Here is a 16591-nt window from a genome sequence, read left to right on the forward strand (position 1 = left end):
GAGGGGAGGGGAGGGGGGATAGTAGAGGATAGGAAAGGCAGCAGAACACAACAGACACTAGTATGGCAATATATAAATCAATGGATGTGTAACTGATGTGATTCTGCAATCTGTATATGGGGTAAAAATGGGAGTTCATAACCCACTTGAATCAAAGTGTGAAATATGATATATCAAGAACAATGTAATGTTTTGAACAACCAACAATAAAAAATTAAAAAATAAAAAATAAAAAAAAAGAAATTAGGAACCATATACTAACATGTGGAATAAAGATAACATAAACAGGATTCTAAGTGTCATTCATGAATTCATAATTCTCTGTATTAAAAGACATAAACCTTTAGATTAAGGTTAAAGAGGTTAAAAAACCCTCAGTGGATGCATACTAGGTCATGAAGAACACAAAAGAAGGCTAATGTGTTTTAAAAATGAGCATTGGTATATTATATAAATAAAAGTAGAGAACTAACAACAAATCACAATGTTAATATTATACAAAGTAGGATTAAAGGCAAAGACATTGGAAAGAAGAAGAGAACAAATTTATATTGTTAAAGGAGACATTGCACAGGTAAATATGACCTATTATAGCCCCATAACAAAAAAGAAAGCAAAAAAGAAATTGGGCTGGACATGGTTCTGCGCTTCTGTAATCCCAACAGTTGGGGAGGCTGAGGCAGGAGGCCAGCCTCAGCAATTTAGCAAGGTGCTAAACAACTTAGTGAGACCCTGTCTCAAAATAAAATATAAAAATAAATCTAGGGATGTGGCTCAATGGTTGAGCAACCCTGGGTTCAATCCCTGGTACAATAAAAGAAAGAAAAAAGAAATTGGCAGAAATATAATAACAATAAAAAATTTTAACAAATGTCCCCAATTGTGACAGATTAAAAAAACAAAACAAAACAACAACAACAACAACAACAAAAAAAAAACCACTGAAAGGATCAGAAATATATCTGCCTTGCCATCACAAGCTACTTATTTCTACTTCTTTCTGAATAAGTGAGGGTAGACTTCATCATGCCTTCCACATTTCACATATATGCACTTTGTCCCTTTTTTTTTCTTTTCAATACTGGGAATTGAATGCAGGGCCTGACCCATTCTGGGCAAGTGCAGTACCACTGAGCACATCCCCAACCCCATATATGCATTTTGAAGGGACACGGCAGCACTGCCTGACGAAATGTCTTTGAGATCTGTATCTGACAGAATAGTTCAGAAAGAAGACAAGGGGTGGATTTCTGCGGTATTTCTCCTAACAAGAGGCAATATCAATGCCATGATACATTCATGGAGCCATGATCCAGGAATCTTGAGTAGTTGTGCTTTTCAGGTTTTGCATTTTATGTTTATTGTCTTTTGACTTTCAAATATAATAACCATAGGGAAATAAGTGGTAACATCAAAGCCCCCAGATTTTAAAAGCAATTAGCTCATGTAAAAAAAAACCCCTAAAATAGTAATTATATTTAATCCATTAGCTATACCTCAAGGGGAAGACAGGCCATCAACTCTTATGAAAGATATTACCTTAGAGAAAACAAGCAGAATAAGCGATAATGTTGTGAGACAAACAAGAGCCAACTTTCAATACAATGGATTCACTGAGTGCAGACTCTAGCCTAAGACTGCTTGGGTTTAAACTACTCCAACTAAGACTAGCTGAGATCTAACAAGTTAAAAATGAATGTAAATTTTTGTAGAAATGGAAAAGCTAATCCTAAAATTCATAAAGAACTTTTAGAAACTCAAGTGGCCCAAAACAATCTTGAAGAATGAACTTTGAAGTCTCATAGTTCCTGATTTCAAAATGTACAATGAAATAACAGTAATCAAAAGTTTGTTGTCACCCTACGGATAGACTAAAGCTCAGTGGGATAAGATTGAGGTTCTAGAGGAAATCAATGATTAATTGATTTCTGAAAAAGAATCCAAGACTATAAAGAGGGGAAAGAACATAATTTTCGATAAGTGATTTTGGGACAACTGGGATATTTGTGTGCAAAAGGATGAAGTTGGACATTTACCTAACACCATGTTCAAGAATTAACTCAAAGTAATCAACAATCTAAATATAAGAATCAAAACTATAAAATTCTTGGAAGGAAACATAGGAATAATCTTCATGGCATTGAATTTGGTAAAGTTTTTTAGATATGACATCAAAAGCATAAGCAGTAAAAAAAGAGATAAATTGGACTTTATCAAAAGCAAAAACTTTTATGCATCAAAGGATGCCATCTAAAGTAGTCAAGATGACCCACAGAATGGAAAAAAATATTTGCAAATTCTATATCTGACAATAGACTATATCCAGAACACAGGAAGAACTCTCTTGACTCAACAACAAAAAGACACATTTTTTTAAAAAATGGACTAAGAAATTAAACAAGCATTTCTCCAAAGAATATATTCAAAATACAAAACCATATGAAAAGCTGAACCATCTATGAATATTAGAGAAATGCAAATTAAAATTACAATGAAATTCCATGTTAGAATCTCTATTGAATGGCTATAGAGAGTCTCAACTTACGATGGTTGGACTTATGATTTTAAGCAAATGATGATGTGAAAGCACACCCCATAGAACAATCCTGTTTTTTTTTTTTTTGCTTTCAGTACAGTATTCAATAAATTACAGAGATACAAAATGCTTTATGATATAAAATAGGCTTTGTGTTAGATGGTTTTGCCCAACTATGGGCTAATGTATGTGTTAAGGTAGGAAAGGCTAAGCTATGATGTTCAGTAGTTTAGTTGTATTAATGCATATTTTTTTACGCTTTTCAGATACTTTTTAAAGTTAAATTATTTATTCTAATTTATTATACATGATGGAAGAATGCAATTCATGAAGATACGAATGGTGTGAAAATACTTTGTGTACAATCAGTGACTTGAAAAATTGTGCTCTATATGTATTAATGCATTTTTGACTTGTATTATTTTCATAACGGGTTTCCCATTGTAAGTTGAAAACGTTGTAAGTCAAAATAGGTTTACCATTGTAAGTAGAGCAGCATCTGTAATTTTTAAAATGGAAAATGACAAGGGTTGGCAAATATGCGGAGAAATTGGAGCCCTCATACACTATTGGTGGGAATGTAAAATAGTAGACTCCTGTGGAAAACAGTTTGGTGGTTCTCAATAAGCTAAACATAAAATACTGTGGTCCAACAATCCTACCTCTAGGTATATATCCAGGAGTATTGAAATTGTGTGTTCCAATAAAATTAGTACAGGAATATTCAGAGTAGCACAATTCATAATAGCCAAAAGTTAGAAATAACCTGAATTTCCACTCAATGATGAATGAATAAACATATTTGGTATATCCATAAAATGGGACAATTCGTAGCCATGAAAACAAATGAATACTGTATGCTTCAATGTGGATGAATGATCCTGAAACACATTATCCTAAGTGAAAGAAGCCATGTGCAAAAGGCTACCATTGCACAGTTGTATTACATGAAATATTCAAAACAGGTAAATCTATCCAGGTAGAAAGCAAATCATTGGTGATCCAGGGGCTGGTGGGAATAGGAATGGTGAGAGACTGATAATGGGTTTGGGATTTCCTTTTTAGAATACTGAAGATGTTCTGAAACAAGATAGTGCTGACAAACGTGTAGAGTGAACTACTAAATGCCACCAAACCAGACACTGAAAAGTAGTCACAGTGATGAACACTGTGTCATTCGTTTTTCACTCTAACTAAAAACTGTAAGTGTATGTTAGTCACTGGCACAAAGTAAGTGCTTTATTCGTGTTGGCTCTTGTCATTCAGAACCTAACTACCTACAGAACCTAATTTATTGTATCCAAATCTGGGGGATAAACTGCTAGGCTCTGATTGTGCACCCCCAAATCCATCCATTGAAATTCATTAGCTACTTGGATAGCAGGGCCTTTAAGAGAGATTAACTCACGAGGGCTCTGGGTTAGGGACTTTATAGCAGGACTTGAGGAACTGGGTTTGTTTCTTTTCACCATGTGAGGACACAGCACTCCTCCCCTCTGGAGGAAGAGCCACAAGGCAACACCTTGAAGCAGACAACAACTCTCACCACACGCCAGTCCCATCACACCTTGATCTTAGACTTCTCAGCTTCCAGAACCATGAGTGATAAATTTCTATTGCTTATAAATTACCCAGGCTCAGGTATTTTGTTATACCAACAGAAACAGACTCAGCCATGAGCATATCAAAGTGTATTAAATATCTATTTATAGAACTTTGTCAAACTATAAACAAAGGCTGCACCTACTTTTCCAGTGTTTCCATACAATAATTTGGGTTACAAAGAAATTTTTAATAAATAACCCAAAGTAGAAATCACATAGACAGTAGAATCGAATCCATAGTACAATAAATAAAATGAGAAATTCATGTGAAAAAAAAAGTTAAGAAAAAAAATCGTTAAAGGGAAAAAAATTTAAACCCTGCAATACCTTAGAAAACTAATATTGATTGCAGCACAATATTGTAAAGTGGCCATGTAATTTAAATCAGAATAGGAGGGATAGTTCAATATTAAAATATCCACTGATGGAACTCATAAGATATTAAAGAAGACATAGTGACACTGATAGAGGCTAATATAAACACAAAGCTAAGAGATATTCTTGTAGAAAATAAATCAAAAGCTTCGAAAGAGTTTTTAATATAGTGGGGATAAAAGATTCTCTCTCTCTCTCTCTCTGTCTCTCGGTAGCTGTCAGGAACTTTATTGTTAACATTAATTATGCCATTGGACCATAGGATTGAGCATTTGATGTTTCAACTATGATACAGAATAAGTAGTAATATTGTTATTTTATAGAACTCAATATCTTTCCTGATTAAATTTCTTACTTTAGGGCAATCTTGGTATATAATAAAGGTTACCTACTAAAAATAAGACGAATTTGATCCCCAGCACCACACACACACACACACACACACACACACACAGTAAGAGACCTAACTAATGGTAGGACATTCATATTCCAGACAGGACAAGGATGACTAACATCATCATCATGATATCATTATATAACAGTTTTAGGAGTTTTAACAAGTGTGACATAAGAAAAGAAGTGGCAATAAATATTTAAATGGAAGAAACACATTATCATCTTTATGAAGAACATGATTGTCTAGTTGGGAAACTGAAAAGAAACTGCTATTATAACAAATAAAGGTTAGTGATGAGCATACACGGAGTAATGGATTCATCTTGTGTCATCAACAACCAGGTTGAAAAGATAAAGAAGATGTTTTAATTAAGACAATAACAAAATGGATGAAATAAATCTCAAAAACGAAAATACATAAAATTATCTGAAGACAGTGTCAAACTCTTCGGAGGACATCTAGGAAGACATGACTCTGGTAAGACGTGCTCCTGATTTGAAGACTTAAATCGTGATAATTTTATTATGATAATTAATTCCTTGAAGTCTTTTCTATCCTGATAACACTGGACCAACCATGTGTCTAAAGAATAACTTTCCCAAATGATTCTGAAACTGGAGAAATAGAGAACCTAGTTTCTAGAGAGAACTGGTTGGCCCATGGCACACAGGTCCCCCTTTCACAGTAAGAGAAAACGCTGGGTGAACCTACAACCCAGGGAGGGTCGAAGAGGTTCCCAGGACAATAAGCACCCCATGTGGAGAGAAGCAGAGAGAGGGGAGCCTGGCATTCACCACCAGCTTTCTGCTATCCCTGGAAGGAGGGATGACTGGAAGCAGGAATGAGCCCTTGAAAAGACAGCATGCTGACTGCAACTCCCTCAGTTGCTGATGGATTGCCTTCACTTTCCTCTTCCAGGATCTGAGCTGGCCCTGGCTAGACTTACCTCACTCTAAGCTGACCCTGATGGATCCTGTTTTGAAGTTTTTAATATTGTATCCAGTATTTAAAAAATCAGTTTTGGGTTTCTGCATGATTGCATTAAAACATCAATTCCTTATTAAGCTTTTGGTTTCCCTTTGAATTCGGGACCCTGAGTGAGCACAACACATCTCCACCTGGTCCCAGTTCTGACTGCTACACTCTGAATGAGTGCATCCAAGTGCCCGCATGTTAAATGTTAAAAAGCGACAGAGTTGTGGTTTACTTTCACTCATAATCAAGGAAATCAAAAATTGAATTGCAAGCACACACGTCTTTCACAATTTGTCAAAAGAATATGGAGGTGGACACTCTCATGATTCACTGATGGGTGTCTAAGTGAGGATGATTTTTTTTTTTAGAAATAAATTTGGTAGTAATCATCAAACCCTGTAAAATGTGCAGACTCTGATGAAGAAAAAGGAGTCACCCAATGTGCCCATCCCCCTGTTGTTTAAAAGGCAGTGAAGTAGAAACAAATATTCAAAAGCAAAGTCAACTTGTTTTGTGTGTGAGAGGTCATACTGCTAAAGTTCTAAGGGAAATATATGCCTGCCATGACCTTCACCCACCCTTAAAGGAATGTCTAAAGAATGCTGACTTCTCCGTGTGTTTGACTCACTGGCTCATGCAGGAGAACTCACAGTTATTCGCTTATCTCAAAGCTATCACCCCCTCCCTTCAGGATGTGGCCAATCCTTGAGGAGATCACTAGGTCATGCAGATTGTTAGAGCTGGGCTTTCTTTACTCTAATTTGTACTTAAGGAACCCCACTAGGGAATTAGCCTTTGGAGTCTCACTGCCAAGAGGATGTTCTGCCCTGCACTTCCTAATTAAGACCCTGAATAGCTGCCCTGGGACTCCCCACGCACATGATCAGGTGTTTCTCCTCCTGTTCTGGTGGATATCCCCCCCCCCCCCCCCCCCCCCCCCCCCCCCCCCNCCCACCCCTGCTTCTTCTCTTCTCCGCACTCACCTATCACTTTTACTATTGCTCTTGCTTCCATATTATTACTAAGATAAATGCCATCTTGTATAAAGAGGATGTCTTTATTGTCTATCCAATCGGACCTGCCAAATTCAGCAGCTGCACACATTCATAATGCTTTAATGTTACAGCGGTACAGCCATTAAAATGTTCTACATGTGTATTTTGTAATATTGAAAAATTGTTGCATGAAGAAAAGGCAGGTTTCAGAGTACTACAAAGAGTAATTGTAAGTACACATTTATAAACATGTAGGAAAAAGTGTCTGAGAAAGTCGTACCATAATATCAACAGGGCTTATTGCTAGCTAGTATACCAAATAATTGTCATCCTCTTTTGGAGAAGGCTGTTGGTTAAGCACGAGGGTTCTCCAGTCAGTCTAGGTTTGTATTCCAGTTTCACTGTTCACTGGCTCTGTGACCTTACACAAGTTTTTTTAAAAAAACTTTTTGAACTTCTGTTTTTTGGTTTTTTTTTTATTGTGTTTTCATCTGTGCAAATGGGGGCATAGCCACTTTATTGAGTTACTGTCAGGATAAAATGAAATAATTCATGTAAAAAGGCTTAGCATGGCACCTGGTAGAACTACTGATATCTGTAAATTCTCATTTTTCCAAGACAGATATATGAAATCTTAAGATATAGGTCATAACCCTTCCCAAACAAAAGCAATAAAATCAAATTTCTTCATGTCTGATGTTTGTGATGTTGAGAACTCATTTTCTCTACCACTGGATGCTTTTTCTTCTTCTTCTTCTTCTTTTTTTTTTTTTAATCACTGGATACATAGTGCCTAAGGTCCCGGGTGGTTCACAAGTAAAAATGGAAGATCTGCAATTTCTACCTGCTTGAAAACTGTTAAGAAACCTTGACCAGCCGCGTTTATAGGAGGCTGATAGTTAAAAGGCCTAGTGTTCCACATGAAATTTTAAAGATGTGGATATGATACGAAGGCTGGAATTTTATGTAAAAATATAGGTCCCACCTGTGCTTGTTTGTAGGGAATGAGCTGGAGAAACTTCGGTTGCCTGTATAGCACTGGTACTTTTTAAAGAATAACCTGGAAAGATGAGGTGGAGAAATCACTTAAAATGTACTTCCCTGAAGCTACAGAATGGGGGAGAATACCATCCAACTATTCACTTGATAGGGGATTAATATCTAGAATATATAAGGAACTCAACATATATAACAACAACAATAACAACAACAACAACAACAACAAAACCCAGTTGTCCATTTTCAAATTGAACTGGAAGAAACTGGAAAACACCTTTAACTTCATTGTCCCCCAGGCTGACTGCCAGGGATCTAAGCGTTTCTTCCCTGGGTCAATGAATCTTTCTTGTTTTATCTGGTTAATTGCTTACATGTAGTGACGCCCTCAGAGGGCTGTACACACCTTGGAGAGAAACTCAGCTCTTCTACTTTGGAATCTCAAAACAAAGTGGTGAATTTGACTCTAGCCTAAAGCATCAAAAGAGACAAAGTCGCAGAGATGACCCTTTGCACCGGGGCCAGCATGGTGGTGGGAGATTGAGGGAAGGGTGGATGATGTTTTATGCTTTGTCGATTCAGAATGCCAGGGGGGTCATTCACTGCTGAGGCAGGCTGGACTGGAACACTGCCTGATTCCTGGGATGTGGTAGAAGTTTCTTGGATAATAATATGTCCTGATAGTCTTTGTTACTGGAGGTGAGGCTTGGTAATGAATAATAGAAACAAGTCCTACAAAAACTGAAACTGGGGAAACTATTAGCAATGTGTTTTCTATGTTCATTGTCACTGCGCTCGATGATATAGACCTTTTAGCAAGCAGAAATTGTTTCAATTTATTTTTTAAAATATACAAAATAGGGGCTGGGGATATGGCTCAGTGGTTGAGTGCCCCAGTTCAATCCCTGTGGTATCCCTCCCTGCCCCCCCCCAAAAAAAGAGAAAAAAGTTACCTGCAATACCATCACCTAGAGATCACTTTGGAGGATTTCTTTTCAATATTTTAGTTTTAGCTCATTTATCAGAAAACTGCACAAAGTACATTTTAAAGATGTGAATATGATAACAAAGGCTAAAATTTTATGTAAAAATATAGGTCCCACCTGTTCTTGCTTGTAGGGAATGAGTTGAAGAAACTTCGGTTGTAAGTGCAGCATTGGCACTTGTTGTTAAAAAGTAACCTGTAAAGATGAGGTGGAGAAATCACTTAAAGCTACAGAATGGGGGAGAATACCGTCTAACTCTTCACTTGATAGAGGATTAATATCCAGAATATATAAGAAACTCAACAGACTTAACAAGAACAACAACAACAACAAACCCAGTAGTCCAAATAAAAATGTGAAAATGATCCAAAATGTATTTCTTCTTTTCAGAAAAATGGCCAACAAGCATATGAAAGAATGCTCACTCTCATTACCAATCAGGGAAATTCAAATTAAAACCCAACATATCATCTCACCCCGGTTAGAATGGCTATTTAAATAACATAAATGCTGGAAAGGATGTGGCAAAAAGTAACTCCTTATACATTGTTGGGAATGTAAATGGATACAGCCAGTATAAAGAACAGTATAAGTTCCTTAAAAAACTAAAGCTAGATCCACCATGTATGTGATCCAGCAATCCCACTGCTGGGTATACATCTAAAGGAAATGAAGTCAGCATGCCAAAGAGATACCTCAACGCACATGTTTATTGTAGCCCTCCTCACAGTAGCTGAGATATGGAATCAGCCTGGATGCCCATCAAGAGATGAATGGATAAAGAAAACATGGTAGTGTACATAACAGAGTACTATTCAGCCATGCACTCATATTTGCTCCCTAGTCCATCGTTATTAGCAAAACCAATATCTGTGTTAATAACATATATATTATTAACACTTGTTAATTATGATAATTACTGTAGATAATATGCAGTGAGTAAATAGGACTTGACCTCATATGAAGCACTGGAGTTAAGTGCACTACACTAAATACTTTGATCAATCCCTCTTCTATTGCTGTGAGGCAGGTACCAACATTGCCAGCATTTTACAGAGGAGGATGTTGAGGCAAAGAGGGGTAAGTATTGTGCCTTAAGGTTTCCCAATTCAAATGGGGAAGCAGATCTGAATGCAGTTCTGTCTGTGCTCTTACTCTCTTTCATCCCCTAGGATATCTTAGACGATGCTGACTCTCTTCCCTGTGTCTACAAAAGATCCTTAATATTTACAGGTCACGGCAATGTCTATGTGCCAATAGGCTAAAAAGACTTCAAGTAACTGGCTGCTCCTTATTCACAAGCTGAGTGCTAGTATTTCCAACATAGATACACTGAATTTGAACAGACATTACCTATAATGTCCTCAGATAGAGGCCCCAAATAAGGTTAATTTAATAGAATTTAATAATACTTCCATGCAATTTCCTTATTTTAATGAATAGATTTAGATTTCTCACCAAACTACATAACACTTAAGTCAATAAAAATTTTGTATTTTGTTTTCATTTTTCCTGCATCAGACCTCAATAAACAGATCCACAGAGAGAGGGAATGACTTCCCTGTGGTTTCAGAGTTTAAGCCCGTGGCTTGTCCATTTTTTGGTAGGAGAAGTAGGAAATTACACTTTCTAAAAACAGAGAACCATGTGGTGACCATAATTTCCGTTAATAACTCTTTGATTTGGAAATGAATCTCTTCATAACTCAAACCAAGCCACAAATTTATTCACACAAAGGTATTTCTCATATCTGATAAAATGCTTTTCATTCTAGCAAGAATTGAAGAAAGCTTTTCCTATCTGAAAAATACTGAATCAGCACCCCAGTACTGGGTTCCCTTATGCCACTGCCCCACATGGTCAGTTGAATCCCAATAAAATCCATCTACCAGAACGGAATCTGAGCTACTATTCACTTAAACTTATTTAAGTAAGAGAACTAAAATGGGGGCATCTCACATTTAATCCATGAGCCATGTCCAAAAAAGCATCAAGCTAAAACAAAAGTCTCTTACCTGACAATAGTAATCCAACTGTTATTCTCTCATACATACTGGAATTATGAACAGGCTTGCAAAGTCAGAGCAAGAAAACCACAAATGGGGGCGGAAAGTATCAGCATCTGGCCCCACCTAGATTCTGTTATCTTTCCTGCTCACCATCCTGAGGCCACCATCTGTTGATAGGTAGTGGGTGGCATTTTAAATAGTGCATAGTTGTTAAGTGCCTGTTAATAAAGATACACAAATATCTGCTTAACTGTAACTATAAAAGTGGTAAGTAAAATCTTCAAAAAACTGGCTGCTATGTGTTAAACTTACTTTGCATAAGTTAAGTGGGCATGGTGAATTAGTCACCAAAACCCACTCAGTTGGACAAAGGATCAGACTGAAGAGGCCGGAGGTCAGAGTACCGGCCAGGCTATTGTGAAATTATGAATCTCCTCATTTATATGTGGGGATCCTTGAGGTCCAAGATGAAGTGATTTCTTATATGTGAAATAAGTCGTTTGAGAACTTTATTTACCATTTGAGTGCTCTGAGGTTTAAAAAACTTATGAAACTCATGACAGGCCAAATAATAATAAAAGAAACACAAGAGAAATGAATTAATACGGAGACAATACATGCAAATGCTCAAAACCCAAAACAGACAAACTGAAAACCTTGTTGTAAAGCACGTTAAATCACAGGTGTGGAAATCTTAAGAAGATCATTGTTAAAGGAAGAGAGAATAAAAAAGTATAGATCATAGGCAGCTCCTACGTGAGCATAGGGCCCAGGACAGCAGTGGACGCTCTGCTGGAGGTCCCCTGGAGGACCAATCGACTCTCAATAACCTTGGTTTAACACAGATTTGTAGCCTCCTTCCAGTGGGCATGTTGGCTCTGCCTGGCTGGACTGAAGAAAGGCAAACCCTGCTGGGTTCTCTGTGGAAATTAGAGGTCAGACCCACAACAGGCACTGGGGTGTGGACTAGAGCTGCACAGTGACCTCTAGTGGCATAGTTGCATAATGCAAGGGAAAATGTGTGTCCTGAAAAGACACAAGAAAAAATTCAGGTCAGATGACACTTTTCACTTTCAGACATCTCCCCAGACTCCTTTATATTCTTGCAAAAACACATGTTCGGGATTATCATAAAATCCTGCCTATAAAATATATCATTCAAATGTGTTAGACAATTTAGAGAATTTTCAATCTGCCTCAAAACCAGCAAATACTTGTGAAACATTGAATCAAATACGATAATCACATAAAAATTTCTTGGTACTATATGTCCTCAGGATATTTTTTTCCTTATTGTCATTGGATGAGTCACTGTTATGACATGGTCAAACAGAAAGAGGAGAATATCATACCAGAAAATCAACTTGGATGGACCAACACAGAATAATGTCTCACCTGTTTCATGACCAACCATTCATTTTTTAAAATATTATTTTTTAGTTGTTGATGGTCCTTTATTTTATTTTGCTTATTTTTATGTGGTACTGGGAATCGAACGCAGTACCTCACGTGTACAAGGCAAGTGTTCTACCGCCAAGATATAACTCCAGGCCCCCAACCATTCATTTTTGCCTATACTTATTTCCTAACTATTTCAGGCTCAGACCCAGGTCATTCCTGAAGACGATTGTCTGTTAATCTGATCTGCCACTGGAGAAATCTGCTTTTTATTTTTGTGTGAAGGACCCAGAAACAAGGGAGGAGTAGGAAAGTTGAGTCATAATGGTTTTCATTAACAGCCTCCTTGGTACTTCATCACCTTAGGAATGTCCATCTTGTCTTTAGGAATGTCCATCTTGCTATGCCAGAGTGGTCTAATTACTTCCTTTGAGCTTATTTGTTGGCATATCATTTAAGTTTTAAAATATATATAAGGTTAGGACTGGGATTGTAGCTCAGTAGTGGAACACTTACTTGCCTCACACTTGTGAGGCACTGGGTTGGTTTGATCTTTAGCTGAAAGGACACTCTCAGAGTCCACTCAAAGTCCAAAGGAACAGCCTTGTCAGTTTGTCTCCTTCTACTGACTATAAACCTCTTGCGTGAGATTCCGGTGTGTGGACTGGTCTTTGGACTTTGTATCTACTCTGCAAGTGTCCTTCCACTAGTACCACATAAAAATAAATAAATAAAATAAAGGTATTGTGTCCATCTACAAATATATATATATATATATATATAAAGGGAGATAAATTTATGGTACTTTTTGTCTTGTTAGAAAATTAATCAGATTTCTTAACCAGCTTTTTTATTAGCCAAATGGCCAACAATAGGGTACTGGTTAACTGTAGTATGCACACACCACAGAAATCTACAGAACCATTAGAAATAATATCTAAAATGGAAAAATATGTAAGAGATGCTATCAAACAGCAAAGTAGTAAAGAGCATATATCATATAGTTTATCTTGTGTTTAAAAAGAAATTAACATTGTTATTATTATAAATGCTACATATATTTTTTTTTAAATTTGGATGACAACATACTAAAATGTTAATTGTTCCTCAAGGAATAGAATTATAGGAGTGTATCATTTTATAAACTTTTCTAATTTCAAAATAATGAATATCTATATACTTTAAATGAGAACCTCACTTATTGATTTATAATTATGTAACTATATCATCTTACTGCACTTCCTCATCTTCATTTAACAAGGGAAAAAAATGAGATTTAAAGAACAACTGAACAATACAATGAAGTAGAAAACCAACATCTGAATCTTGATCTATCTGGCTCCAAAGCCAAACTGCTACCTCATCTCACAATTAAAATTTAAAAACATGGCTAAATTCTAAAGTCTTTTATCCATTACCAACAATTTCTACCCTTTGGGTAGAAGTGCAATCCATGTATAGTTAATTTTGAGTTATTAACTTATCTATGTGCTATTCTTTCACAACAATAAAAGTCATATCAGACTTTTATTATCTTTTATATAAAAAACAGACTTTAGTGCTATTGCATATTTAAATAAATACTCACATAGTCACAATGTCAAATTTTCACCACGATTAAGCCACAAAAAGAAATACAAGAAAACTATAAATAAGAAACAGATATTGAGATGACAAACTCAAAGGAAGAAAAAGACAAATTGAAGATGAAATTATTTTTGAAAATACACAGTAAAAGTAATACCAAAAGAGAAAAACTTCTGAAAATAAAACAACTCAAATGTCTCACCTATATGTTATTAGTGGATGAAGAGGAATAAATTCTGCTGGCCCAAATTCAATAGAGCAACCAAATGTAATTAATGTTAGCAATTCACCTTGGCAGGTCAATAACAGCAGGGAACCACNTATATATATATATGAATAAGTTGCTGTGGCAGAGCAGCAAGGACTATAATTCAAAGCATAAAGTAGACCACCTTCTCTCCCTGAATGGTTCAGGTTGCTCTATCATGGTCCACGTTGACAAAAAGGAAACGGAACTTAATAAAGTCCTGCCACACTTGGTCATTTGGTAAGTCCCCCAGTGTGCACCTTGAGACTCTTGATTCCACACATCTGGTTCTTCTTTTTGGGAACACTTAGTCCCTCTTTCTAGGGATGTCTGCAGTGCCACTGGTATAGAAGTCACAGTTAAGCATGGCTCGAGAACGTAGGGATATTTACTCCCTTTTGATCCGTTCTAGGTTCTCATCTGTTCCTTGGCCTTGGGAATTCCCTCTGGTTGTTTGTTTTGTTTGTATCTGTTACTGCCCCTTTTAAGACATGGCCAGCACTGTATTGATTCTATGTGTATTCTTGGGAAAGATCTTGACTGTCAAGTTAAAGGTTCCCATCTGTCAGTCATGGTTTTGGGGCTCCTCTCTGGTTGTCTCTCTCTCTGTTTCTTTTCGTGCAATCTTGAAATAAGAATCTGCCAGCAGTAAAGTGAGTTGAAGAGAGGGCCATCTATAGGTATCAGCCTGTCTAAGATAATGTGCTACTGTAGTGATCTGGCTTTTGAATAGCTTTCTGGAGTATTGTACCATCTTGCAGTTGGAGTTGGTCTGTCAAAGGTAAAGTAAGTGGAAGAAATTTGTCTGTGTGGGTCTCTCTGTTTTAAAGGTTCCCATCTGTCAGCCCTGGTTTTGGTGGTCCTCTCTTGTCTGGGTTCTTGTCGGTTACTGGCCCTTTGAGACGTGGGCCATGCTGCATTGATCTTACCAGTAGTCTGTTAAACAGAGAGATCTTGGCTGCCTGGGCCACCTACAGGGATAAGTCTAAGAGAAGGAGGGTTTACTGCAACACAATATGGTCTTTAAATGTCGTTGTTGTTTTTTTTTTTTTTTCTGGATTATTATACAATCTTGACATTGAAATTTGTCTGTCTGGGGCAAAGTATATGAAAGAGATTCTGTATGTACAGGCATTGATGCAGTTGCATGATAAGGGGTCTGAACCATCAGGAACTAAGTTGAAGGTGCCAAAAGGCACTACTTATGGGGTAAGGAGAGCAGGACACCTGAAGAAACGTTTAAAAAGATTTAACTATTTTAAATCCAGAGCTGGCTCTCCCAGCACTGTTTCTCAGCCTTGCCTGAGGCAACCCCAGATCATCTCACTGTGAGTCAAGGACTTGAGTCCTAAACTGGGGGGAAAATATCCCAGAATAGCTGCCTGGGCCTAGAAAACTGGTCAAAGAGAACCTGGCCTCTGCCCTGCTTTCCAGCCCCTTTTGCCCATGGAAGGTGGAGGCTGTGGCCACAAAGGATGTGCTAGTAGGTTTCAGCACTGTTAGTTTATGACCTGGGGTCAGGAATAGTCTCCCCTTTTAAGATCTCATAGGACACCCCATTTGGCCAGGGGTATTCATTATTGGGGCGAAGCTATAACAGTGTCCCATCAAACTAAATGCCTGGGGAGACTGGCAGAATAAATAACTGCACCCAGAAAAGGCAAAAGGCAGAAATTAAGGCCCACCTGTGTTTTGTAGGTAGCCTTTGCAGAAGGATCTTTAAAGAAACCTTAAAGAAAAGGATGGAAAGGCCTCCTCCATTGCATTATCAATATGCCTAATATAAGAAAAAGCCCCCAAAGGAACCTCAGGGCACAATCGACAGTGGGGAACTCACTTAAGTTGATGGCATTGTGAAAATGATAAGGCAAACAGGCCAGGCTTAAAAATATTCTATACTCCAGCCAACCCCTTGAATGCCACCTGAGAGAGAAAAGATGAAGACACAGTTTATGTATATTCCAGATTGTTTGATTCCTCTCCTGGGATGAAATTTGTTGGGGAAATTAGATTCACAGGTCACATTTGTAAGGATTGTTTCAGAATATAAATTTAAGAAAGGATCCAAAACTAGAAAAGATAAAAGAAGGTTATAGGTATATAAATACATTTTAGTATGGAAAATTATAAGGTCAAAGAAATATTTCTGGATGAGAAAGTATTTTGTCTGGTAACGTATTCTTGGGCTAAAGTTCAAGCTAAAGTACAAAGATGTGAAACAAAAACAAGTTGTGAAAGAAGCAAATTGTAGAAGGTTTGTCCAAGGTAAATCTCAAAAACTTTGTGTTTGTGATTCAATTGGCTGTAATTAGCACAGTCAAAATTATTTGAACTTTAATGTACTGATATAAAACAAAGCCTGAAACATTGATCTGCTCTTATTTATCAAGATAATTCTCTTGTATATGTTACATTTTATTACTTGGGGAAACTAAGTCTTAAAGGAATTAGGGTTATACCTGTTTTAAAGTAATAAATTATTCCTT

The 16591-nt window shown here is 37.0% G+C and overlaps 1 protein-coding gene across 2 annotated transcripts in view; it reads right to left on the reverse strand.

Moving 5' to 3' along the window:
• Nucleotides 1-11055, reverse strand: part of Gypa (glycophorin A (MNS blood group)) — a 29669-nt gene extending 18614 nt beyond the window's left edge. Inside the window, exons 1-3 of one of the 2 annotated variants that reach the window (XM_048813461.1) lie at nt 10880-11055; nt 8982-9059; nt 7868-7942 (exon numbers count right to left, since the gene is read on the reverse strand). In XM_048813461.1, coding sequence (XP_048669418.1) covers nt 7868-7942; nt 8982-9059; nt 10880-10916 — 190 coding nt within the window. In that variant the 5' untranslated portion in view covers nt 10917-11055. The remainder of the gene's footprint in view (nt 1-7867; nt 7943-8981; nt 9060-10879) is intronic. The other variant, XM_048813462.1, reaches the window with a different exon arrangement.
• Between the last annotated feature and the right edge of the window lie 5536 nt (nt 11056-16591).

Source organism: Marmota marmota, unplaced genomic scaffold (genome assembly GCF_001458135.2).
Source record: "Marmota marmota marmota unplaced genomic scaffold, marMar, whole genome shotgun sequence".
In the NCBI taxonomy this organism is placed as follows: domain Eukaryota; kingdom Metazoa; phylum Chordata; class Mammalia; order Rodentia; family Sciuridae; genus Marmota; species Marmota marmota.